This window comes from Danio rerio, chromosome 1 (assembly GCF_052040795.2).
Source record: "Danio rerio strain M-AB ecotype USA chromosome 1, GRCz13ab, whole genome shotgun sequence".
Lineage (NCBI taxonomy): Eukaryota > Metazoa > Chordata > Actinopteri > Cypriniformes > Danionidae > Danio > Danio rerio.
In genome coordinates, this window is record NC_141021.1 from 48,049,594 (window position 1) to 48,077,105 (window position 27,512).

Genomic DNA, 27,512 nt, shown 5'->3' on the forward strand with positions numbered 1-27,512 from the left:
GTAATTGTTAAAACTTTAATGCACTGATTATTAATATTATTATTAATAAGATACTCTCACAAAATGTTTTGATGACCACAGCCTCTAATACTAGATTGCAAGAGTTTTACTGCAACAATGAGTGAATGGTGTGGAAATGTGTCAGGAACTGGATTTTGCAGTAGTGTGTAAACAAGTGTACGACTTTTGGTAGTTCTTGTGACTTGATGTTCTTGGAAATGGAGTCATGTTGTAAAGATCATCATCCATTTCTCAATTTAGTCATGAGTTTACCTTCACACTAATTCTGAGATGAAACTGAGCAAAATGTCAGGAGCAAGAAATAATGGCTAAAGTTATATAACACAGTTAATTTACTAACTATATTAGTTACGTATGTTAGTCTATGATGCAAAAGGGGTTTTGAGCAAACTAAACAATATGTATTACCTGACAAAAGTCTTGTTGCTTATCCAAGTTTTAGAAACAACAAATAATTACTTGACTTCTAGTTGACTATTTGGTATCAGAAGTGGCTTATATGAAAGGCAAAGGCCTCTAGATTACGCTTATTTTACCCAAATAAAATCTGATTATGCCTTGATTTTTAATGATTTAATTAGGGCAGTAAGGTCTGACTTTGCTCAGACAAAAGTTTTGTCACTTAACAGAAATAATGTACAGTATAGAATATAAAGTCATGGTGCAATGGAAAAAGAGTTAATATTGAGTATGACTCCCATGAGTTTGGAGGACTGCATCCATACATCTCTGCAATGACTCAAATAAATTATTAATAAAGTCATCTGGAATGGAAAAGAAAGTGTTCTTGCAGGACTCCCAGAGTTCATCAAAAGTTTTTGAATTCATCTTCATGACTCCTCCTCCATCTTACCCCAGACATGCTCAATATTGTTTATGTCTGGTGGCTGGGCTGGCCAATCCTGGAGCACCTTGACCTTCTTTGCTTTCAGGAACTCTGATGTGGAGGCTGAAGTAGGAGCGCTATCCTGCTGAAGAATTTGCCCTCTCCTGTGGTTTGTAATGTAATGGGGAGCCTGTAACTCAGGCTGTTGATGTTGTGTCCACTCTGCAGATCTCTCACACGCCCCCATACTGAATGTAACCCCAACCCATGATTTTTCCTTCACCAAACTTGACTGATTTCTGTAATAATTCTGGGTCCATGCGGGTTCCAAAAGGTCCTCTGCAGTATTTGTGATGGTGGGATGCAGATGATTCATCGGAGAAATCTCTTCGTTTAACAGAAGGGAACTCAAACAGGTTTAGAATAAGTAGCGGGAGGGTAAAGGAGTGCAGGATTTTCATTTTTTTGTAAACTATCCCTTTAATGGACTGAATGTGTGCATCTCGTAAATTGTAATCATACAACCTTCCCAGTGTCAGTGTTTTACAAATTGTACTTATGTATGTGTTTAACAAACTGTGTATATGTGTGTGTACTAGTTCACCTAAAAGTTTACTTGTTAGGACTCAAGTGTCCTCAATTTATCATATACTGAATTTATATATATATATATATATATATATATATATATATATATATATATATATATATATATATATATATATATATATATATATATATATATATATATAAATCAACTTTGTTACATGAATGCCAAATCATGATGTGGCAGACTAATTTTACGAAGAAGAAATTCACTTTTTTTCAGGCTTCTCTCAGTATCACATATCCCTAACACAACAAGCAGAGTCGGTCACATGATGTTGTCACATGACCTCAGTCACCGGAAGTTCAGCGCTGCGCTCGCAGCTCGCGCTGGTAAACAGGCAGAAACCGGAGCGGAGCTCGCCAATTGATCACAGAGGGGCAAACAGCCTGTCGGATACACTCAGGTTCCATCGTGTTGTGAATAAAACTAGGATTTTAATGCCGAGAGCTTCTGCACGTTATTTTAAATCGCTGACATGGCCGCAGTGGACCCCAATAAGCTTGATCATATTTCCTCCGGTGAGTTATCAACATTACAATGCTCGCCACATGACGGTTATTAATAACTATATGCTGCTTGTAACAAGTGCTTCGACAAACTGTTATTAGATAGCAATAATGGATCTATAATACAGCATATGTTTGTGGAATTTAGTATTATGTGTATTGTGTATGTGTAAGGAATGGCTGTGTTATCAGGGTGTTTGCGGGGTCTTAAAATGTCTTAAATCTCAAAAGCTAAATTTTAGGCTTTAAAAAGTCTTAAATCTACTGAAATATTGTGTTGTAGATCTTAAATCTTTTTGAACAGGTCTTAATAATTATTTGTTCCCAATCCGGCCATTAACACCCATGCAGTCACCAATCCATCTCAATAAAACTTCAACTTTTTATTTAAAAATTGCATTTAATTTCTTTCCTTGCAGTAACATTTGGATGTTCTCCATTTAGTTACTGCTAAGGATACTGACCTGACGTAAAAAAATATTATTAAATGATTATTATTGTAGACTGAAGTAATTGACAGCTGTGTTTTGTTCTATTCTTGGTAAGGGTAAAAGTATTTGTGAATGAATATATTTGAAGATTAATAAAAATATTCCAAATAAATTTTTTTATTGTATTATTAAATATATATTTTTAAAAACAAATCCTTAAATTTCATTCATAATGGTCTTAATAATGACTTTAAAGTCTTAAATTTAACTTTGTGAAACCTGCAGAAACCCTGCTTATGCACAGACTTAACGTAAGATTATAGCATGAATTGAAAAAACTCAGAGTTATGATTATCATGAGTCACGAGAGCTGAAAAAAATCCTCTTGTTTTAGTCTCAATCCCTCTAAAATCAAATATTTACAGTAAAGTTTTTATTCAGGGTCTGTTGCAGGCGGTTGGATGTTCTTTGTGTGTTTTGTATTTATCCAAATGCAGTAACGGTATTGTATAGTTCTTGAGGTAAAAAAAAGTCTGTTTTTGTTTGCTCAATGTTAATGATTCATGTAATTGAACCTGCAACAAAGTCACTGTAATATCATGTGTTCACTGTGTGGTTACTTTTTAAAGTCTTTTTCGCTTACGGTCAGTGTTTAACTGACGTTAAACCGGACATGTCCTCAATAATGTGCAGATTTGTTTGGGTTTTTAATCGTTTGTGTCTGCTCAGTCTTAATGTTAAAGAGATGGTTCATGCAGATTTGAATACTCTGTCATAATTTACTCATCCTAACCTTGTTTCAAACCTTTCTGAGTTTCTTTCTTCTGTTGAACACAAATGAAGATACTTTGAAGATAAACAAAAACCTGTTACCATTGACTTTCATAACAGGAAAATTAAATAATATGAGTGTCAATAGTTACAGGGTTTGGGCTTTCATCATAAAATCTTCATTTGTGTGTGACAGAAGGAAAGTACTAGAAGTTTGGATCCACTTGAGTGCGAGAGTAAGTAGTATTGAGGTAAAGTTGTATATTAGCACATTCAGATTTCTCAATAATATCATTTCAGAAAAATATTTGCAAATTCTAAATAGGGAAAGCATATTAGCAGTCAATGAGTATCAAAGTAAATCATTGTTTACACTGAGTTAAATGGTGCTAATGGTCTTTAGAAGTCATACTTGCATGCAATTTCAGGCCGAATATTCAAATTAGCGTGGTTAACGGTAAAGGGAGCATTAAAATGAACAAATATGTAAATCTAAAACTAACTTTACTTCAATTTAAATAGTGAGTAAATTAAAAATTTTGGATTAACTGTCCCCTGAAAGTGGACACGTCTTGTAAGTGATGTTGCCAAACAGCCCTTTTTGTTGTTTGTTATAAGGTTTTGCTGTTCGGATGCTTTAGTTGGATATCATGAGTTCAGATAGATTGCTGTATGGACATATTTTCTGCTTGTTTTTGTTTTTTTCCTTCCTCGTTTGTTTCCTATTGACCGTATTCCTATAGTTCCATACAGAGAAATGATGTTGTGTTTATGGGTTCATAAAGTTTACTGGAATCTGAACACATGACCACAAAAAACACTAAATAAGCAGAGCAGGTTTAACCTACATTTTGTTTTCAGGAGATGCATAATGCCTTACAGAATGCCTTCTTTCATTCTAATGTGCTGCTATTTAATATTTGTTTCATATTTACTTGCTTGTGTGTTGCATTTGTGTCTTTGCAGTGTTCTGCGGACACCAACATTTCAGTGTAGCGCTCATGATAAATGAAGGTTTGGAAAAGTCAAGGTTTTAAAACCACCAGAATTTTCTGTTATACCGTTCCTGTGGTATATGTACATTTTTTACATGTTTTTTTTTGTGACTATTTTATTTAGTTTTTATTTAGGGCAATAGTATCTCCAGCAAAAAAGACTCTTCACATCAATAGCTATTGTTCCATATTATAAATGTTTCTTAAAATAGAATATATTGTGTTCAATGGGGAAAAAGTTTTTGTTTTTTATCCAGACGTTTCAGGCCTATTAAAAGGGGTCTTCTTTTCCTCAACAAGTGGACCTTTTTGCAGTTACTCGCCTTATTTTTCTATTAAATTATGAAATGTTCAAATGTTCAAATACTGTATTTTAGTGACGTTTTTAGCACAAATTTTAGCTTGACCAGCTTGTTAAAGGGTGATCATTACCACACTTTTTGATGCAACAAAAATATTTGATACAATAAAATATTAGTGTTTTACCACACTATTTTATGTTTGCAAACATTTGTTTGTTTACAAATGTGCATTACGTTATTACAGTTTTATAAATTATGCAATAAGATTACAAATATTAAATTGTTTTTACCAGATTTACCCTTGCCTTTTTGCTTAAAGATGAGGACCCCACTCAATGTTTGTACTGCACAACTCCCCTTAATGTAAAACATATTTTACTGGGCTGTCCTGCTTTTAATGATTCCGGTAGACTTTTTTTTTTTTAAATGAACTCTTTTAAGGACATTTTTAGCAAAGTGACACCAGGAAAAAATTTGGAATTCTTATCATCTATGAACACTAAAAATCTTATTTAATTTATGTATTTATTTGTTTGTTTGTTTATTTTATTGTATATTTATTATTGAAATGTTCTTGCCATACAAATAGCCTTGGTTGCTGACATGGCATTTTTAAACAAAGAAATACATACATAATATATAAAATATATTTAAAAAAATAAATAAATAAAAATTATGCTAATTTTTTATCATCCATCATGCCAAAAAAAAACAAAAAAAAAAAGTTAAATCTTGTTTTAAATGAAAAACTGCAGCCTATAGGCAAATAACAAACTGGCCAGTTCATTTCCTCAGTCACAATTTGTTCGGTTCAATAATAATTAATAATTAAATATGTCTTAAAGCCTTCTATCGGTTATTATCAAAATTTATGGTGGCATATTGTCAGAAATGGGACACATGAGCTCATATAGGGGCCAAATTCTGGACTTTTTCTGTAGGAGGGGTGGATCTTTCGAACCACCTGAACCCCCCTGGCTACCGGCCTGCATTTATTCATTCATTCATTTTCTTTTCGGCTCAGTCCCTTTATTAGTCTGAATGAACCGCCAACTTATCCAGCATATGTTTTACGCAGCGGATGCCCTTCCAGCCGCACCATCACTGGGAAACATCCATACACACTCATTCACACACATTCACTACGGACAATTTAGTCTTCCCAATTCACCTATTCTGTATGTCTTTAGACTTGTGGGGAAACTGGAGCACCCGGAGGAAACCCTGGCCAACATGAAGAGAACATGCAAACTTCTTGCTGTGAGGCGATTGTGCTACCCACTGAGCTGGTCTGCATTTAAAAAGAGTATATTTTAGAGCTGTAATCATGATACCGTGAAACTGTGATTTGAGCATATCGTTATCATAACGTCACAATCTCATACCAGCCTTGTATATTGCAATCCACTGCACTGAATCTTCTTTTTTGTCAATGCAAAATGCCTTCTGTGAACATTTTCTAAGGCAGAAAATTAGAGAAAATTGCATAATTAATGTTTTAACAGTGATGTACTCAATAGCAGTTTTCACTGAAGCCAGAATTATATACAATTTATTTTGTGTTATTACATCCAAAATATAAAGTGCAAAAGCAGTTGTGGTAATTGAGTTAACTCTAGTTAATTGACTTATTTTTTTTTCACAAATCATTGAATGTAGTCTACATGGCTAAAGAGTCTATTTGTCTATTCTTTAATGTCTTATTTATAAAACAGATACTGATAAAATCAATTCACCATTGCAGAAGTGTTTTTTAAACACCTGTTTTAACCAAAAATTGCCGTCATCCAAATATTTCTGCTTAACCAAAAGTCTTTCTTCTGTTTTATATGCTGCAGATTTTAGTTTCAGAAATGTTTAGTGCACCTCTAGGATTTCTGCATAATATTTCACGTCATAACTGTGTCGCCCTCTTCACTTATAGATCTGTTATTTGATTTAGTTCTACATGTGGGTACCTCTACATGGTCCATGTGTTTCCTATCCAGAGAACAAACCCTGATGCCATTTGCGATATGGCAATCTTGAGTCGCTGATTGTCATAGCCTTGACTTTCAGTGACAGCAGGAGCGTGTGAGGAGCTAATGTGTGTCTGTGCTCAGAAAACATGGCTTCCTGTAAAGCAGGACAGATGAGATTTTTCAGCTTATTTTCTGCCGTTTGATTGACTTTATCACTGGCAGAATTCCAGGAACTCCGTTTTGACGGACAGACAGACAGGGTCACAGATCTGCTGCCAGATGAGCAGTGATGGTTTTGATTGGAGAGTAAATGAGCCAGTTGTTCCTCTCGTAAATACTCTCTTCATTCTTGCTTAATCATAGTCATTTATGCAGGTGGGGAGTTAGATATACAGTGCTCAGCACAATTGAGTACACCCCATTTTGAAAATGAATATTTTTATTCATTGCTAAGTGAATGTGCGTCATATTTTGGTGCATTTAAACAAAACAGATTTATTAAACAGATATATTCATTAAAATATTATTTTAGTCACCAATCATCTTTAGAAGTAGAAAGATAATACAATTAAATTCAAGCAAAATATTGAAAAAAACAAACAAAAAATGTAACATTTTATATATTTTTTGTTTCTTTTGATTTTTGCTCTTTTAAAAAAATAATAAATAAATAAATATATTTTTTCCTAACATATAAATTTGAGCTACTAACTTTTGCACTGTATTTTAAACTACTTTATTAGATTAACTCCAGATTAATTTTACAAGTCATCCAGAGTTAATCAGTCACCATTTTTTTTATCCATTCAGCCAATCTACGGGTCTGGCAGGAGCACTTTTAGCTTAGCTCAGCAAAAGTCATTAAATCGAATTAGACCATTAGCATCGCACTCAAATAAAAAAGAATAGATAATTTTCCTATTAAAGCTTCACTTTTGACTCTGTAGTAACATTGTGTACTAAGACTGAAGGAATATTATAAGTTGCTGTTTACTTGGCTGATGAGTATAGGAACTATTCTCTCATTCTGATGTTATAATCAAGGGACTTTGTTGGCGTATCATGGCTGCAGCAGGTACAATGGTATTACGCACTGTTACCTAGTTACCAAGCTGGGGACTATTTTTTCCCTATTTTTTTTGTTACAATCCTTATGATATACTAAGGTCTTAAAAAGCAAAATGATTTGTCTGTTTAAGAAACTGAACATTTTTTTATGTTACTGAAAGTTGTAACCAGTCTTAAACAAACAAACAAACAACAATAATAATAATAATTACATCTTTTTGCTCATGCCCAAAACTTGATTAGTTTTGGAGCAAAATGTTCAGATTCTTCTCTCAGGCTTATTCTTGTGACCTCTCCCCTGATCCAGCAATCGCTCTTTTTGGTTGGTCTGACTTCGTAGGTTCAGCCAACGGATTGTCATGGCTAAAAATGATTCATTGTCTATGGAAAAAAGGCATCAAAACCACTTTTTAAAATCCGACTTCCTGTACTCTCCAGCACTTTGCATTCAGAGACACTTGGACGCAATCTTGCTGATAGCATTGCTGGCTTTGAAGCCACCTGGAAACCCTTTTTTAATTTTCTGTCAATTGTCAAAGATAACAGTTCAAAGGTATGATGACCCTGTCATTGTTTGCAAGATCACTAAATTGCCTGCTCCCACTGGCCTAGAAATATACAGTTGAAGTCAGAATTATTAGCCCCCCTGTTTATTTTTTCCCCAATTTCTGATTAATAAAGAGAAGATTCTTTCAGCACATTTATAAACATAATAATTTTAAAAACTCACTTCATTCATTCATTCATTTTCTTGTCGGCTTAGTCCCTTTATTAATCCAGGGTCGTCACAGCGGAATGAACCGCCAACTTATCCAGCACGTTTTTACGCAGCTGATGCCCTTCCAGCCGCAACCCATCTCTGGGAAACATCCACACACACATACACTCATACACTACGGACAATTTAGCCTACCCAATTCACCTGTACCGCATGTCTTTGGACTGTGGGGGAAACCGGAGCACCCGGAGGAAACCCACGCAAACACGGGGAGAATATGCAAACTCCACACAGACACGCCAACTGAGCCGAGGTTCAAACCAGCGACCCAACAACCTTCTTTCTGTGAGGTGACAGCACTACCTACTGCGCCACTTGCGCCACCGCAAATTAAAAACTGCTTTCATTCTAGCTTAAATAAAACAAACGAGACAATTTCCAGAAAAAATAATATAGCAAACACTGTGAAAAAAAACTTGCTCTGTTAAACATCATTTGGGAAATACTTTTAAAAAGAGAAAAAAATTTTTAAAAATGTATGTGACTTCAATTGTATGTGTAACAATGTTAACCATCCTACAGTATGTATAAAACTGGAGGAACTGATGTAACAAAGGTTTTAAAATCTTTTTTTTTCTGTCTCTTGTCTTTTTCTTTTTTCTTTTTATTTTTGCATATTCTTTTCTGTCTTTATAGCTGTTGTTTCTTTTTGTATTGCTCTGTGTTGCTTTAAGGTCAAAATAAAAATATTATATTTAAATAATAATAAAAATTTTAGACAACAAATAAATCACGCCAGCTTGGTTATTGCTCAAAGTGGACATTACAGGAGTTTAGAAATTAGAGAAACATTAAGTCTGTCAGTGTGTACTTTTTTGTCTATGTAATGCATGTTAGTTTCTCATTAGTCAGCCCAAACAGGCTTCTGTCATAAATCATGTTTGACTGGCAGACACACTTACTAAGCTTGGTCTTTTGTTTTTTTTACTTTCGTTTGTCTAGATTAGGTGCTGTCAGTTTGGATTGTAAATCATGCACCCAAAGAATGACTTTTGCTGTTTGTTCAAACTACTTTCTTTAACATGAATAGAAACAACACAATTCCTCAGTTTTTTTATTTTATTTTATTTTTATTTATTTATTTATTTTTTGGTGGGACAACTTTTTAATTTTATGTTTAAAATAACTTAAATAACTATAACTTAAATTTGTAAAAACGAATAAATTAACTTTATTCCTTTTTGTTTTCCCAACACCATTCAGTTGTGTAGAACCCAGCATTTTTTACAGTGTGTGTGTGTTATTAATGAGGCATGAAAAATAGTGTTCCACTATAATTCTGTTACTTATGCTGATATGTAATTCTGTACAGTACAATTAATCCGTATGAATTAGATAAACACAACACGTTTAAGAGTATTCTTTTCGAGTAATACGAGTAATACTTATTTCTCTTAAAGGGATAGGTAACCCAAAAATGCTAGTGTTTACTTACTCTTTACTGGTTTGAAACCTGTTTGAGGTTCTCTGTTGAACACAAAGGAAGATATTTTGAACAATGATGGTAGCTTGTACTCATTGACATGCTTGGTAATGTATTGAAACACTATGGAAGTCGAAGGATCTCAAAACCTGAATTTTACTAAATATTCTTTTGTATTCTTTCCTTTACTGTAAAAAATAAATGACAAAAAGTCAAGACAACAAATAATTCTATGTTTAATGTTAAGTTAATTAGATTTCAACTTTTTTAAAAGTTATACAAAGTTTAACTTCATATTTTTAATCTAGTCTAATTGCTGTAAATTGAGATGACTAAAGTTAGTTTGATTCAACTCAAAATTTTAAAGCAGCAAGAATTTTTTATACAGTGTTTGAAAGATTCTCATAAAGTTTAAAACTAGACTAAATAGTGCGAGTTTCATTTCATGTTTGGGTGCACTATACATTTAAGAGGAATCAGAATCAAAAAGAGCTTTATTGCCAGGTATGTTCGCACATATGAGGAATTTGTTTTTGTGACAGAGCTTCTACAGTGCAACAGAATTACAGAGACAGGACAATAAACAGATGATAAATATATAAAAAAGCAAGTAGTGAATGCAAATATACAAATAGACAAGTGTATATAGAGCTATATTACTATATACAATGTTATATGTGCAGCTGTTATGTGCAAATTGGCATGTAAAGTGTGTTGTTAAATAAAGACAAATAGAGTTTTATAATATCATAAATGATTGATATTAATAAAATCATATAAAAAAAATAATTACATTATCATCACTTTGACATGATGTAACCACGTCATTTAAGCGTAATTATACAGCCCTACAAGAAAGCACAGCAAACCATTTCATCAAGATTTAATTTGCACACACAATATTTATCAGAGATATTGCCGATTATTTCCCCTCCAACAAATCAACTAGACCTTTTTAGCTTATAGATTTTCTGCTCAATAATATACCTCCATAATCTCGCCTGCTCGTTGTCTGTATGTAGTCTGGGTCACTGTGATAACTGGTCACTAAGGCTATTGAATAAATAACATATGACTAATAACCAATGAAAAATGGTTTACAGAGAAACTGTAGAACACAGAAACTCACAGAATTGCACAAGAAAAGCATGTTTACAGTTTAGCCACCGCTTCCAAAAGTCACATTTCCTGTAATTTCGTAAATTGCTTTTGGAAAGTGTTTAGTCAGTGCTTTTTAACAATATGTTGTAAGGAAGAAAATGAAGACACAAACTATCATTTTTAGCTGTGTTTACAGAACAACATACTTTGTGATTTGAAAGATGTCTATTTTTCATTGTTGAAAATAAAGACGAACCACATTTGATATGCATTTTGAGGCCACACATGTAGATAATCCAGCATTTATTCACAAACTAGCCACCCCGAAGTACTTTTGAAGGCCTTGACAAGGTAACCAGCCGCAAGGCCCTTTCACATGACTCGACCGTAATACAAAGTGAAGCATTGAGATTAGCAGTGTGCCCTGTAACATGATGAAGTTCTGTAAATTTCATCAATGTGCTTCATTGTTTTAGCTTACATTCTGTATGAAATTCATCTGTGGCATTTGTTATTTTAAGACCGTTGTGTTCCCCTTTCACTTTCTAGCTGACTCATGTTGTAAAACTCCCCGTCATCCATCTGGTAACTGTAGGAAAGCCTTTTTCAGCATTGCGTGTCACTTGTGTTGAGACATATGATAAAGTTTTGAGCCAATCAATTTGAGTTTATTCATTTGAATCAGCTTTCAGTTGTGAAATCTAATATAGTCGCAGAATCAGACGCTACGGTGTGAATTACCACCTGGTTTTGTTGGTACATCAGATTGCATGTTGGTACATCTCCTCTTCAAACAAAAGTCTATGTTTAACGTGGCTTCCCTTGCATTTCTGTTTTGTTCTAATTGTCCTGACATTTTCTGAAATGATGTGCTGTATAAAATCAGGCTTATTTTAGCCCTTTCCAGAGTTCTTCTTTAGGTTTAGAGTGTCGTATCTTTCTTTTTCTGTCCAGGTGATCTCATACAGCCTCTTTAATATTTAGGTCTGGACTCTGTGGAGGCCATTTCATGACTGCCTGTGTTTGATCAGTTGTTTTCTTTCTCTAAATAAGATTTCACTGCAATTAGCAGATCCTTATAATGCTGAAAATGAAAACTATTACCACTGAAGTTCATCTGTATTTTCAACATTCACAATTCCATCAATTCAGACAATATTGTAGAATATTGTCTGATTTTTTTTTTTTCACCAGTAGAAATGCAGCTCAAACCAGGACAAACAGCATCTCTTCAACATTGTCTTTCATGTCTTAAACAAGTAAACCAAAATAATTTAAACTCTAACCTAACTCCTATCCTAACAAACCATCAACAGAAAGATTATTTATTTACCCTGTATAAATCTCAATTTTACAAAATTACCCTTGTGGTAAAGGGTCACATCTATCCATTATACCAGGGGTCACCAATCTTGGTCCTAGAGGGCCGGTGCCCTGCAGGGTTTAGCTCCAACTTGCCTCAACACACCTGCCTGGGTGTTTCAAGTACACCTAGTAAGACCTTAAGTAGCTTGTTCAGGTGTGTTTAATTAGGGTTGGAGCTAAAATCTTCAGGACACCGGCCCTCCATTAACAAGTTTGGTGACCCCTGCATTACACCATCAGTAAAACAACAGATTTAACTGTTGCACAGTACTGTACCTGAAGTTAAAATGCATCAGACTCTTAAACAGTAGAATGTAAAGGAATGTGCATCAGTTGTTTAAAGCAGAAAGACGATTTCTTTTGTAATTGATCCCTCTGGTACTATCCGTGTCTCTGTCTTTCTTTCTTTCAGAGGAGGATAGGCTGCTGTATCCGGTAGCTCACTATGGTTCAAATGACTGCATGGATGAGTATAGCAAGCCCAGGCCCACCCCAGTAACAGATGGCTGGATTGGTGCTGACCCAGAAGAAGAAGAGTTGCGCAGGAAATTAAAATACTTCTTTATGAGCCCCTGTGAGAAATACCAAGCCAAAGGCCGAAAGCCTTTCAAGCTGATTCTGCAAATACTGAAGATTGTTATAGTCACTGCACAGGTATTAAAACATTCTTGGACTTTCTGTCCCTCATTCATTCATTTTCCTTCGGCTTAGTCTCTTATTTATCTGGGGTCACCACAGCGTAATGAACCGCCGATCCGGTATATGCTTTATGTAGCGCATGCTCTTACAGCTGCAACCCATTACTGGGAAACACCCATACACTTTTGCATTCACACACACATTCATACACTACGGCCAGTTTAGATAATCCAAATCACCTATAGTGCATGTCATGTGGAGGAAACCAAAGCACCCCGGATGAAACCCACACAAACACAGGGAGAACATGCAAACTCCACAAAGAAATGCCAACTGGGACTTAAACCATCGACCTTCTTGCTGTGCTAGCTAACCACTAAGCAAGTACGACGAAGCGTGTATAGTCAAAGTAATCAAATAATTATTTAAAACTGTCAGTTTTACCACAAAATTATTCTTTAACCTGTTTGACATGTACTACTGGGAGTCCATAAGAAGTAACCTTTGGTTTGCTTCATTGACTAATAAGCACAAACGTCTTGATTACACCTTAAAAACTTGTTTTCATTTTATAAAACAGTCATCGCATCATATTTTTGGTATGTTTTTTTTTTTTTTATTGGTCATTTAAAAAAAATAATAATCTAGTGGTATATGCACGAAACTAGTCTTGTCGTCGATCCCAATTAATCCCAGTATTTTGGAAAAGTGGCAGAATGTAGAGTGGATGGCAACATCAACGGCCTGAGGAATTAAGACGTTTGTGCTGCCCATTACATTACAAACCACAGGAGAGGGCAAATTCTTCAGCAGGATAGTGCTCCTTCTCATACTTCAGGTTCCAAATCAAAGTTCCTGAAAGCAAAGAAGGTCAAGGTGCTCCAGGATTGGCCAGCCCAGTCACCAGGCATGAACTTTATTGAGCATGTCTGGGGTAAGATGAAGGAAGCATTGAAGATGAATCTAAAGAATCTTGATGAACTCTGGGAGTCCTGCAAGAACACTTTCTTTGCCATTCCAGATGACTTTATTAATAAGTGATTTGAGTCATTGTAGAGATGTGTGGATGCAGTCCTCCAAGCTCATGGGAGTCATACTCAATATTAATTCTTTTTCCACTGCAGCATGACTTTATATTCTATACTGTACATTATTTCTGTTAAGTGACAAGACTTTTGTCTAAGCAAAGTCAGACCTTAATGTCCTAATTACATCATTAAAAATCAAAGCATGATCATATTTTTTTTTGGTAAAATAAGCATGATCTAGAGGCTTTTACCTTTCATATAAGCCACTTCTGATACCAAATGATCAACTAGAAGTCAAGATATTATTTGTTGTTCCTAAAACTTGGATAGATGACAAGACTTTGTCAGGTAGTGTATAAGCTGCTTATTATGCATTCTTATAAATGTCATACAATTATACACACACACACACACACACACATACACACACACACACACACACACACACACACACACACACACACACACTAATAGATCTTTTCTATTTAAACTGTATAATCAAATAAGACAACTTTATTTTTTGTCACCAAAATGTGCTCTGTACAGGCTAAAATGACCTAAACAAGAAAGTTTGGTTGTCATTCTATAAATGATGCTGTTTTTCATAATTTTTCAGGTGTATACTGAACACTGTTTTTAAGATTGTTTGTTTTCTCATTATCTCTAGCTGGTACTCTTTGGCTTAAGTAATGAGATGGCGGTGATGTTCAAGGAGGAAAACACTGCGTCGTTTAAACACCTCTTTCTCAAAGACTACGCTGATTCAGATGACGCACTCGCTGTTTACACACAGAGTGATGTTTATGATCATATGTTTTACGCAGTTGAACAGGTAATGTCTCATTTTGCTGAGCTTATAATCATATGCTTCGCTTTTCACTTCTCATAGAGTGATATTGGTATACGTTTTCTTTTTTTTTTTTTGAGTAGGCCTGTAATTCACAGCACTGTAAAAATCTTTCAATGTATTTCTACCAAGTGTGTTATAGACTCTTAACATTTGTTTTCCTCATTTAAATACATAAAAAATGTTTACAGATTAATGTTTTTCTGATCCCATAATACTGGGTTTAGTAGTTTTGGAAAATAAAAACAGACATTTCAATATGAGTTTGACAAATACTTTCTATGTGAATTTATGTTTTGAGATTTTACTGCAAATGTCATGTCCATAATGCTGGAATTGCTCAGTAGTGTATGATGTATGAGTACAGTGTGGTCATAATACAAAGAATGGTTGTTATATAAATATAGTTTATATATATATATATATATATATATATATATATATATATATATATATATATATATATATATATATATATATATATATATATATATATATATATATATATTGAGACAAAGATATATAGTTCAGCCATAGCGACTGTGTTTCCTAGCTGGAGTTTGGTCATGTTTGTTTTTGTAATGCTTTATATGACACAGTTGCTTTTGGCTTGTCTTCCAGTATCTGTCTTTGGCAGACACGACAGTAGGCCAGTATGCGTATGTGTATGGTGTTGGTGTGAACGGCAGCGCGCTGTCTCTGTGTCAGCAGTATTACAAAAAAGGCAGAATCGACCCGGCTAACGACACCTTCATCATCGACCCGCTGGTGGTCACAGGTGACAGACCTCGTTTCATTTCAGTTCATGTTTTAACCAGACCAGATATTTCAGTCTGCAGTCTGTAACTTTATTTTTGGTTGGAAATCAATTATCCAAAATCTAATTTTAAGCAAGTGTGTAACCATCAATGTTCAGTCCTCTTATCTCAGCACAATGAAAAGCTTGTAGCAGTGTTTTCTAATTTGAGTGCCACTGGTAGATTTCTGTGGAAATTTGAGCTTGCCGCTGTTCGTCTTTGTAGGCATTCCCGGCTAGTAGGCAATATCACATTTATGGATATTGCAGGTGGCAGATCATTTATAGCCATAATTGTACACTCACTGGCCACTTTATTAGGTACACCTAACCAACTGCTTGTTTACGCAAATTTCTAATTGGCCAATCTCACGGCAGCAAACTGCATTTAGGTGTGTAGGCATGGTCAAGACGATCTGATGCAGTTAAAACTGAGCATCAGAATGGGGAAGAAAGGTGATTTAAGTGACTTTGAACATGGCATGGTTGTTGGTGCCAGACGAACTAGACTGAGTATTTTAGAAGCTGCTGATCTACTGGGATTTTCACGCACAACCATCTTTAGGGTATACAGAGAATGGTCTTCCAGAGAATGGAGTTCTGTGGGTGCAAATGCCTTGTTGATATCAGAGGAGAATGGCCAGACTGGTTCCAGCAGGTAGAAAGGCAACAGTAACTCAAATAACCACTCGTTACAATCGAGGTATGCAGAAGAGCAACACACAACACAGCCAACCTTGAGGCAGATGGGTTAACAGCAACAGAAGACCACACCGGGCGCTACCCCTGTCAGCTAAGAGCAGGAAACTAAGGGCTACAATTCAAACAGACTCACTAAAATTGAACAATAGAAAATTGGAAAAACGTCGTCTCGTCTGATGAGTCTCGATTTCTGCTGCATCATTCAGATGGTAGGGTCAGAATTTGATGTCAACAACAGGAAATCATGGATTTAACCTGTCTTGTATCAATGGATCAGGCTGGTGGTGGTGGTGGTTTAATGGTGTGGGGGATCTTTTCTTGTCATACTTTAGGCCCATTAGTACCTGTTGAGCATTGTGTCAATGCCACAGCCTACCTAAGTTTTGTGTACCCGCAGTGTACCCGTCTTCTGATTGATACTTCCAGCACGATAATGCGCCATGTCAAAGCGTGAATCGTCTCAAACTGGTTTCTTGAACATGACAATGAGTTCATTGTACTTAAATGGCCTCCACAGTCACCAGAACTCAATCCAATAGAGCACCTTTGGGATGATTTGGGAGATTCGCATCTTGGATGTGCAGACAAATCTGCAGCCACTGCGTGATGCTATTATGTTAATATGGACCAAGATCTCTGAGGAATATTTCCAGTACCTTGTTGAATCTATGCCACGAAGTATTAAGGCAGTTCTGAAGGTAAAAGGGGGTCCAACTCAGTACTAATGGGGTGTACCTAATAAAGTGGCCGATAAGTGTATGCAGGTAGAGGATCGAATAATCAATCATTCAAAAATATTTCTTTACTACAGTTATACTATATTCGTTTTTAGTTCAGTTTCAAGTTTAAGATGATAAAAGAAAGATTTGGTCACTTCCTCTTATTTTCACATTGTTGTTTCTTGCAGTTCTCTGTTATTGCATTTACCACAAGAATCACTTTCTCATGTCATGCAAAAATAGTGTTGCTGGTGACCAGAGCTGTCTCCAGATGACCCTGTCGGTCACTGAGGCTGCTGCATTTGGTTGTTTCTCTTGTCTCTCTTCCTCTCTGTAGACTGTATTGGAGTGAACCCTTTATCCACTCCCACTGCAGCAGGTACGGGCCGTGATTACAGGAACTTCACCCTCAAGTTTCACAAGTAAGTGAAACTGGACTGTCTTCGTAGTTTGAGAATAGCATTATTAAAATCGAATTCTCCAATGATCGCATGTTGTCGTATCTTCTTCCAGGCTGATTAACGTCACTATACAGTTCCAGTTGAAGGCTATAAATCTTCAGACCATCATACACAATGAAATTCCCGACTGTTACACTTTTTTAATCACAGTGAGTTTGCATTTGATATGATAGTTTTACACAATACAAATGTACATCTAAACAAAATCAGTTTACTAGAGCATAACATTTTTAATGCAGGTAAAACGATAAATAACATAATTCAAATATCAATATACTGTAATACAGTGACGTGCGGTGAATTTTTTGCCTGGTGATACAGGATTTTTATAATTCAACTTTTGTTAATTATAAATTTGTTCCCATTTGTGCTCAGATTCTGCTGGATAACAAGGCCCATAGTGGTAAAGTAAGGATCAGTCTTGATAATAAGGCCTCCATTAAGGAATGCAGAGACCCAAGTGTTTCCGGACACCGTAAGACTCAAATACAGCTTCTACTTCGCTTCTCCGATTAAGCTGGTCATATTTGTAATGTTGATAATCATATATGTTTGTGTTTCTTCTATGTGCAGCTGATAGTAATGCTCGTGTGTTGTTTGATCTGGCCGTGGCATTGGTTTGTGTTTTCTCTCTGCTTCTCTGCGGTCGATCTATCATCAGAGGAATCATTCTTCAAAATGTAAGAAACTGATATATATATATACGACAAATACATTGCAGTATAGTCAACGTCAAAATTATTAGCTCTGAATTTTTTGTTTCTTTTTCATATATTCCCCAAGTAATGTTTAACAGAGCAAGGACTTTTTCAAAGTATTTCCTGTAATATTTTTTCTTCTGGAGAAAGTCTTATTTGTTTATTTCAGCAAGAATGAAAGCAGTTTTTAAATATTTCAAAAACATTTTAGGGTCAATATTATTAGCCCCCTTAAGCAATATTTATTTTTGATAGTCTACGGAATAAACCATTATTAAACAATAACTCGCCTACTTACTTCAACCTGCCTAATTAACCTAGTTAAGCCTTAAAATGTCACCTAAAGCTGTATAGAAGTGTCTTGAAAAGTATCTAGTCAAATATTATTTACTGTCATCATCACAAAAATAAAATAAATCAGCTATTAGAAACTATTATGCTTCTCTTCATTAAACAGAAATTTGGGAAAAAATAAACAGGAGGTGGAATAATTCTGGCTTCAACTGTATATCTATGATTACACAGTAAACCCATTTCCCTTCACATCTTTCTCTTCAGGAGTTTGTAAAGTACTTTAAGACCTCTCTGAAGCGGCATGTGTGTTGGGGAGACCGAATAGAGTTTATCAACGGGTGGTATATTCTGCTGATCATTAGCGACGTGCTCACCATCACAGGCTCTATTATTAAGATCGGCATTGAGCTGAAGGTCAGTCTATTTTTAAGGAGATTAAATATCTTTACCTTTATGTATTTGGTGATGAACAAAGAGCCACTGATATTTCATGTTTCATCCCTCAGAATCTGTCGTCCTATGATGAGTGCGGCATCCTCTTGGGCACTTCCACGCTGTTGGTCTGGGTTGGAGTTATTCGCTACCTCACCTTCTTTCAAAAGTACAATGTAAGAGACACAAAATAAAAAAAAAAAACACGTAAACAGTAGAGTACATGCACCTCACATTTACACTACCTGACAAAAGTCTTGTTGTCTGTCCAAGTTTTAGGAACAACAAATAATAGCTTGACTTCTAGTTGATCATTTTGTATCAGAAGTGGCTTATATAAAAGACAAAGGCCTCTAGATTACGCTTATTTTACCAAAATAAATATGATCATGCCTTGATTTTTAATGAATTAATTTGGACAGTAAGGTCTGACTTTGCTTAGACAAAAGTCTTGTCACTTAACAGAAATAATGTACAGTATAGAATATAAAGTCATGCTGCAGAGGAAAAAAAGAGTTAATATTGTGTATGACTCCCATGAGCTGGGAGGACTGCATCCATACATCTCTGCAAAGACTCAAATAACTTATTAATAAAGTTATCTGGAATGGCAAAGCAATATGATGGAGGTTCCGAATTTAGCCATATGCATATGTCATGATGCAGCAGATAGAATAGCTGCGTCTCAAATGGTACACTATGCACTCATGCACTATGTGCTTATGCACTTAGACACTAAACAGTATAGTATATGTACTGTATGTAGTGTCATCACAAATGGAACACTGTTTTTTTTACTAAGAGGAAATTCAAACCGTTTCCCAGATGACGTTTGCCAAATCAGTGAAATAAATGACCAAACTATCAAATAATACCTGCCGTGAGTATAACCGCATTCACCATCGGGTGGCGCTATAATCAGTCTTGTTGGAGAATTTTGCTCTTACCATCCAAAATAAATAAAGTTATCCAACATGTGCGCCCAATAGCTCCGCCCCTTCCACTACATGAGCAAACCTGCAGTTGTTGAGTGCGTGAAGTGTCCATCATTCCACACTTCATTTTACCGGCTGAATGAGTGCATCATCCGGGTAATTAAAGTCCACTCATTATTTTTAGAGTTTTTAGTGTAAACACACTAGTGACACTATTTTTTTTACTGCAAAATAGCGTAGAATAGTGCATAAGTATGCGATTTGGGACGCAGCTAATGTTTAATAAGTGGATTTTAGATCCATCAATGTCTTGTAACAAAAAAATCAAAGGCTGCGTCTGAAATCGCCTTCTAGTCAAGTATGTACTACATTTCAATTTACTACACAAGCGTCAGAAAAGTATTTTCTGTATAGTATGAATGTGAGTAGTATGAATGGAGTTTAGACGTACTACATCATGATCACGTGACCTATCTGAATCGGTTGTGTCACTTCACTCTCATTCATGAAATCTCTCGCTGTACATTATGGGATAGCGTAGCATCCATCATATGCACACTTCAGAATCTCACCAGAAGTAGTAGGTCATTTGGGTACTGCTCGCATACTATGAATACTGCAATTTTGGACACACTACTCGGCTCGCATACTGTTGTTAACATACTATATAGTGAGGAAGTATGCGATTTCGGACGGCCAAATTTTAAAATTGTAAACCTCAGACATCTTGGCTGACCTCTGACCTGACGTAAGCAGAAGTTCCAGGAATAGACGCGTCAGTGAATTAAATCTATGACTTTAAAATTAGAAATAGTTTGGTATCAGAAACGCATAGATCCTCCTCATACGACATAGGTTAACTCCCTGGCAGTATATACGACATAGGTTAACTCCCTGGCAGTATATGGGTTAGTTTCACCAATAATAATGGACACTACCCAACCCCATTACACAACATAGATAAGCAAGGAGATTGTATTTGCATTAATCTTGTGGGATAAAAGCTGAGGTGTATGTATGACCACTTACAGTACGTGACTCAAGCATTTATTCTTTGACTATATACACCGGGGGTGTCCAAAGTCAGTCCTGTATGGCCGGTGTCCTGCTGATCTTAGCTCCAACTTGCTTCAACACACATGCCTGGACGTTTCTAGTATACCTATGAGGAGCTTGATTGTCTTGTTCAGGTGTGTTTGATTAGGGTTGGAGCTAAACTCTCCAGGAGACCGGCCCTCCAGGACCGAGTGTGGACACCCCTGATATACACGATACGTTAAAAACTAGCCTAGAGCGCCACCTGCTGTTTAATCCTAATCGATTCCAGAAAGAATCGTAATGCATTCAGATCTCAGCAGTGATTTCATAATTTAATCTTATCATCTGCATTTGGAAATATCAAAGTTAAAAAAGAGACTTTTTAATGTTAAAGGGTCAGATTAAGTGCTTTATTATTTATTCAATCATTTTTCTTTAGCTTAGTTCCTTATAAATCAAGGATCGCCACAGTGGAATGAACCGCCAACTATTCCAGCATATGTTTTACGCACCGGATGCTCTTCCAGCTGCAACCCAGTACTGGGAAACACCCATACACAAACACTCATACACTACTACAGGCAATTTCATTCATTCATTTATTTTCTTGTCAGTTTAGTCCCTTTATTAATCCAGGGTTGCCACAGCGGAATGAACCGCCAACTTATCCAGCAAGTTTTTACGCAGCAGATGCCCTTCCAGCCGCAACCCATCTCTGGGAAACATCCACACACACATTCACACAAACACTCATACACTACGGACAATTTAGCCTACCCAATTCACCTGTACCGCATGTCTTTGAACTGTGGGGGAAACCGGAGCACCCGGAGGAAACCCACGCGAAGGCAGGGAGAACATGCAAACTCCACACAGAAACGCCAACTGAGCCGAGGTTCAAACCAGCGACCTTCTTGCTGTGAGGCGACAGCACTACCTACTGCGCTACTGCCACACCTACAACCAATTTAATTTATTCAATTCCCCTATAGCGCATGTCCTTGGGCTGTGGGGAAACCGAAGCGCGCCAACCCACGCCATTACAGGGAGAACATGCACAGAAAAAACTCCACACAGAAATGCCAACTGACCCAGTCGGGACTCGGAACCAGCGACCTTCTTGCTGTAAGGCGACAGCGCTAACCACTGAGCCACCATGCCACCAGTTTATTCGCTCACTAAATGCAGCTAAAATCTGATGAGAATATATGGAATTTGCATACTAAATGGTGTTTTCCTCTCTCAGATTCTTATTGTGACGTTACAAGCTGCTTTCCCTAACGTGATCCGGTTCTGTTGCTGTGTGGCGGTGATCTACCTCGGTTATTGCTTCTGTGGCTGGATTGTGCTGGGACCATACCATGTTAAGGTACATAACAAGCCTGAATCTGACACAGGCAAATGAATGATGCGAAATCTCCATATTACAGCTGATAGTTTCTGTAATGTATGTTTCCTCAGTTCCGCTCTCTGTCGTCTGTGTCCGAGTGTCTTTTCTCTCTGATCAATGGAGATGACATGTTTGTGACGTTCAGTGGCATGCAGGAGAGCAGCATGCTGGTCTGGGTCTTCAGTCAGGTCAGTTTCACCCTCACACTGACATACACACAAACGCATGTTTCCATCCAAAGATGCGAATTCAACTTATGCGCATAAAATATTTGTGAATCAATTCCATCCAATGAGTCAAAGAGAACAAAATAGTCTCTTCCTGATAATCTGGCGCCAAATATCAAACAAAAAACTGAATTTTCTGTGGAAGAAGAAGCCAGTGTCGACCTTTTTCCTATATAAATTACTTGTGACTTAGAAGATGAAACCCCCCATCAAGACGCTTTCATTTGCTATCCATTTGATGCTCAACCACTCACACTGATGGAGCTGTGATAAAAACGAAACGCTATTGGCTGTTTTTTTTAAAGGGGAGGAGCTACACTGTCCCGTTCTCCTTCATTTTTCAATTGAGATTACATCAAACATTCAATTAAAAAAGGCACATTTCAAAGTAGAGGTCTTTCCGATTAAAGTGCGGCAGTGGTCAGTAACTGGTGTAATTTGAACAGAGCGGGCAGTCTAACAATATCGCTCTCGACTCCCGAGCGAGCGAGCACACGTATGTATGTGTGTGAATGAGAGAGCGTGATGCTGTGTTTAGCTTCATTGTTGAATGACAGAGAGCGCGTGTGTGTGTGTGTGTGTGTGTGCGTGTGTGCGTGCGTGCGTGCGTGCGTGCGTGCGTGCGTGCGTGCGTGCGTGCGTGCGCGTGTGTGTCTGGACTCTATAGCTGGGTGGTTAGCTGGAACGGCGCGGTGGTTATAGAAAAAGGGTCGGGGCGGGCAGCAGGACAACAAATGCTGATTATATGCGGGAGCGGTCGGGTAGAGCGGGATTAAAAATGTTGTCCCACGCAGATCTCCATTTCAAAGCACTTTACTGAACCTTTAAGCATTTTTTCATGCAATGTTCGAATATGTGGATGGAAACATAACAACAACACACACACAGACAGCACATGCCACGGTATTCAGTGCAGTAAAGATGCTGTGTTGTTTTGCAGGTGTACCTTTACACGTTCATCTCTCTGTTCATTTACATGGTGCTCTCTCTCTTTATTGCTCTCATCACCGGAGCTTACGAGACCATCAAGGTAAGAGTGAGCGACGAGGCAGATGAAGAGATAGAAATGAAAAACATGCTTTTGTTCCCGATGTTCTTTCAACACACACATGCACAAACATGTCAAACAACACTCATTTTAAAGAAGTTGTGAACTGACTTTTCAAATTATGATGTACTGTTTTCTGATGACCATTTATAATGTGCTCAAGATTTTACCCTTTAAAAAAACTTCCTAATTTATATATTTTTAAATATGCCCACGGGTATAAATGGCATATAGTTTGCATATTTAAAACTGTTTTGAGAGTTCGAAGTTAACACCAGTGTTACCTTTTTTTCCAAATATTCTGCTGTGATTTTAATTTAATACTGCGTAGATATTAGGTACATACACTCACTGGCCACTTTATTAGGTACACCTGTTCAACTGCTCGTTAACACAAATTTCTAATCAGCCACTCACATGGCAGCAACTCAGTGCCATTAGGCATGTAGACATGGTCAAGACGATCTGCTGCAGTTCAAATCGAGCGTCAGAATGGGGAGGAAAGGTGATTTAAGTGACTTTGAACAGTGGCGTGGTTGTTGGTGCCAGACGTGCTGGTCTGAGTATTTCAGAAACTGCTGATTAACTGGGATTTTAACGCACTACCATCTCTAGGGTTTACAGAGAATGGTCTGAAGAAGAAAAAATATCCACTGAGCGGCAGTTCTGTGGGTGCAAATGCCAGAGGACAGAGAAGAATGGCTAGTTCCAGCTGATAGAAATGCAATAGTAACTCGGATAACCAGTCGTTACAACCGAAGTATGCAGAAGAGCATTTCTGAACACACAACACATCCAACCTAGAGGTGGATGGGCTACAGCAGCAGAAGACCACACCGGGTGCCATTCCTGTCAGCTAAGAACAGGAAACTGAGGCTACAATTCTCACAGGCTCACTTAAATTAGACAATAGAAGATTGGGAAAATGTTGCCTGGTCTAATTAGTATTGATTTCTGTTGCAACATTCAGATGGAAGGGTCAGAATTTGGCGTCAACATCATGAAATCATGGATCCATCCTGCCTTGTATCAACGGTTCAGGCTGCTGGTGGTGGTAGTGGTGTAATGGTGTGGGGGATATTTTCTTTGCACACTTTTGGCCCATTAGTACCAATTAAACATTGTGTCAACACCACAGCCTACCTGGGTATTGTTGCTGACCATGTCCATCCCTTTATGACCACAGTTTACCCATCTTCTTATGGCTACTTCTAGCAGGATAAGGCACCATGTCATAAAGCGTGAATCATCTCAGACAGTTTTTTTTTTTTTTTTTGAACATGGTAATGAGTTTACTGTACTCAAATGGCCTTCAAAGTCACCAGATCTCAATCCAAGATTAAGCACCTGTGATGGAACAGGAGATTTACATCATGGATGTGCAGCTAACAAATCTGCAGCAACTGCATGATGCTATCATGTCAATATGGACCAAAATTCTCTGAGGAATATTTCCAGAATCTGTCATGAAGGACTACGGCAGTTCTGAAGGCAAAAGGGGTCCAACCCGGTACTAGTAAGGTGTACCTAATAAAGTGGCCGGTGAGTCTATATAATGATTAAAGCAATGGTAAACAGTTGCTCACACTTACGTTGCGTCACATTATTGTACAGGTATCATCTGATTTTCGAACTGTGTCTTGTTTGCAAATTAATCTGTGGTAAAGTAAAGTGAACAAAAGACCAAGTTCTTACTGTTGTGGTCTGGAACTTCCTTAAAAAGAAAGTTTATCCTCTCATTCCTAAGCAGAATTTCTTCTGCGGAGGCAGTTTTGCTAATATTATGTAACTAGCGATACAACGTAATTAGGGATAAATTCAACATGTGGCACATTGACTTCAATATAAGCTGTTTTTAGTTTCTTACAGGATGTTTTTATGTTATGATATCATATCAAAACCAGTAAAATTTTTATTTCTTACTTTATGACTTCATAGAATCTTATTCATTTCAGTTACTTTTGTATTTTCTATTTTTTTATTAGTTTCTCTTCAAAGTGCAAATGAAAGTTATAATTTTTTTTTAAGTGAGCTTGTTTGTTATTTGTTTTTTACTTGCTTGTAGTATAGAGTATCAGTTTTTTCCATGCTTAACTCCAGCAGTGTCAACAGTGTGGAGTAACATGATCTCAACACCTTGATTATGTTAATGTGATACCCTGTCATTTCCATTCAGCATCAAACTCAGGAGCCCATTCATATCACCGACCTGCATGCGTTCATCGCCGAGTGCACCGACACGCCCTGCTCTGGAAAGTTCCGCGGAATCGAGACCTCGCCGTGCTCTTTCTTCTGCTGCTGTGACAGGTGCGTCACCACACAAACAAAGAAAATGCCTCCTCATGTCAGAAATCACTCATTACAGACGCATCATAGGATAGCATGGCGTCTATCAGATGCGCACATCAGAATCTCGCCAGAAGTAGTAGGACATCTGGTTACTTCTCCTATACTGTTTCTCCAATACTACAAATTCAGACATACTACTCAGTTCGCATACTATTTTTAGCGTACTATATAGTAAGAAAGTATGCAATTTAGGACACACCCAATATGTTAAATCACTATCACAGTGTTTCACTAAGAAGTTTAAAATCTGTCTGAAGGATTTATCAACAAACAAAGCCCCTCAATTTCCCTCCCTCATTTTCATTCACTTACGTAGACTATATCAGTGGACTCGTGTAGGGAATAGTAAATGAGAGTATATGGATGGATTTTGAATACAGACTACTGATGAAGATTAGATCAGTCCTTCTGTTTCACAGTGACTCTAAACTTTTTTTGTTTGTCTGTTGGTGTAACCCTGCAGAACCACCACATATGAGGACGTCCTCCTTGTCAACTAGAAGATTATAGGACCTGAAACGCCTCCCTCTGCTGGTCACAATGCGGTAATGCAACACAACTGAAGAAAAAGGTGAAATAAGGAAAACTCAATACCCAAGAAATCACCATGAGCCTTCAGTGGAGAAAAGCAGAAACTGTTTTTACAGCTGAATCACTCCAAGTTTTAATTTACCTCATTTTATTATTATTTTTTAGATTTATCTAAACTCTGGATGTTGCTAAAGGCAGCCCAGTACCGTTTTTTTAGTCTGGACTGATTAAAAACACTCGGAAGGTTTGAATTGAGAATATTAAACAAATGACGTGATATGTACAGCACTCATTCCTTATATGTTGAGCTCATTTAGTGCCCATGTAGTGGTCTTCAGTGGGTCTCCAGTTGAGACATCGTGGTCACTGATTCAGAACTATTAATGGAGGGGTTTTTGTATTTTTGTAAGTCACGTGTAATGTCTGCTTCAGATGTTTCTAAAGGGGATTGAACAGGCTGGCCTAAATGTCTGAAAACGAGGAGTCCATGTGATTTAAAGATAATCAAGCTTTGGTAAAGTCTGCTCTTATACAACACTTGGAGGAGATTTATATGTGTCTAGAAATCATCTACACTTACCCATAAGAAAACATACATGCCCTGCAATTAGAGTTTACTGTGAAAAGCCCATTTCCGCCATTGAATTGAGATTTTTTCCTCAGAATTCTGACTTTTTTCCATAGAATTGCATATGTCATGACACAAACTCACAACTCTGACCTTCTTTTATATGCATAGTGAGATGTACACTTGAAATTGTGAGTTGTAAAGTCAAAATTGTGTGACTTAAACCAACAATTCTGGGAAATAAAGGCAGAATTCTAAGATAAAAGTTGCAATTTTGAGTTGCAAAGACAGAACGTTGACTATATATTGCAATTATTGAGATAAAAGTCGCAATTCCATGTTAGAAGTCAGAATTCTGAGATATAAATCCCAATTCTAAGTTATAAATTCAGAAATCTAACTCGCAACTCACAATTCTGGGATGAACAAAGTTGCAATTACCTTTTTTTTTAACAATTCGGTTGCAGAAACTAGCTTCCATAGGGTTAACACTCAGAATGTCTTTAAAAACTTGGCCTTAAAGGTATGGTTCACCCAACAAAAAAATCTTGATTCTAATATTTGATGAATTTCAACACACAACTAGAAATTGTGAGTTGCAAAGTCAAAATTGCTTAATGTAAACCCACAATTCCCAGAAATAAAGTCATAA

General features: G+C 36.8%; 1 protein-coding gene across 1 annotated transcript; it reads left to right on the top strand.

The window, feature by feature from the left end:
* Window positions 1-1,729: 1,729 nt before the first annotated feature.
* On the top strand, window positions 1,730-26,612 carry mcoln1a (mucolipin TRP cation channel 1a). The gene is given in 15 exon segments (NM_001328165.1): window positions 1,730-1,975; window positions 12,571-12,812; window positions 14,493-14,657; window positions 15,294-15,450; window positions 17,227-17,311; window positions 17,403-17,499; window positions 17,726-17,825; window positions 17,924-18,030; window positions 18,607-18,756; window positions 18,849-18,950; window positions 21,994-22,116; window positions 22,209-22,325; window positions 23,305-23,394; window positions 25,589-25,719; window positions 26,225-26,612. Coding segments are annotated over 15 exon segments (1,746 nt in total). The 5' UTR covers window positions 1,730-1,932; the 3' UTR covers window positions 26,262-26,612.
* Window positions 26,613-27,512: the final 900 nt, after the last annotated feature.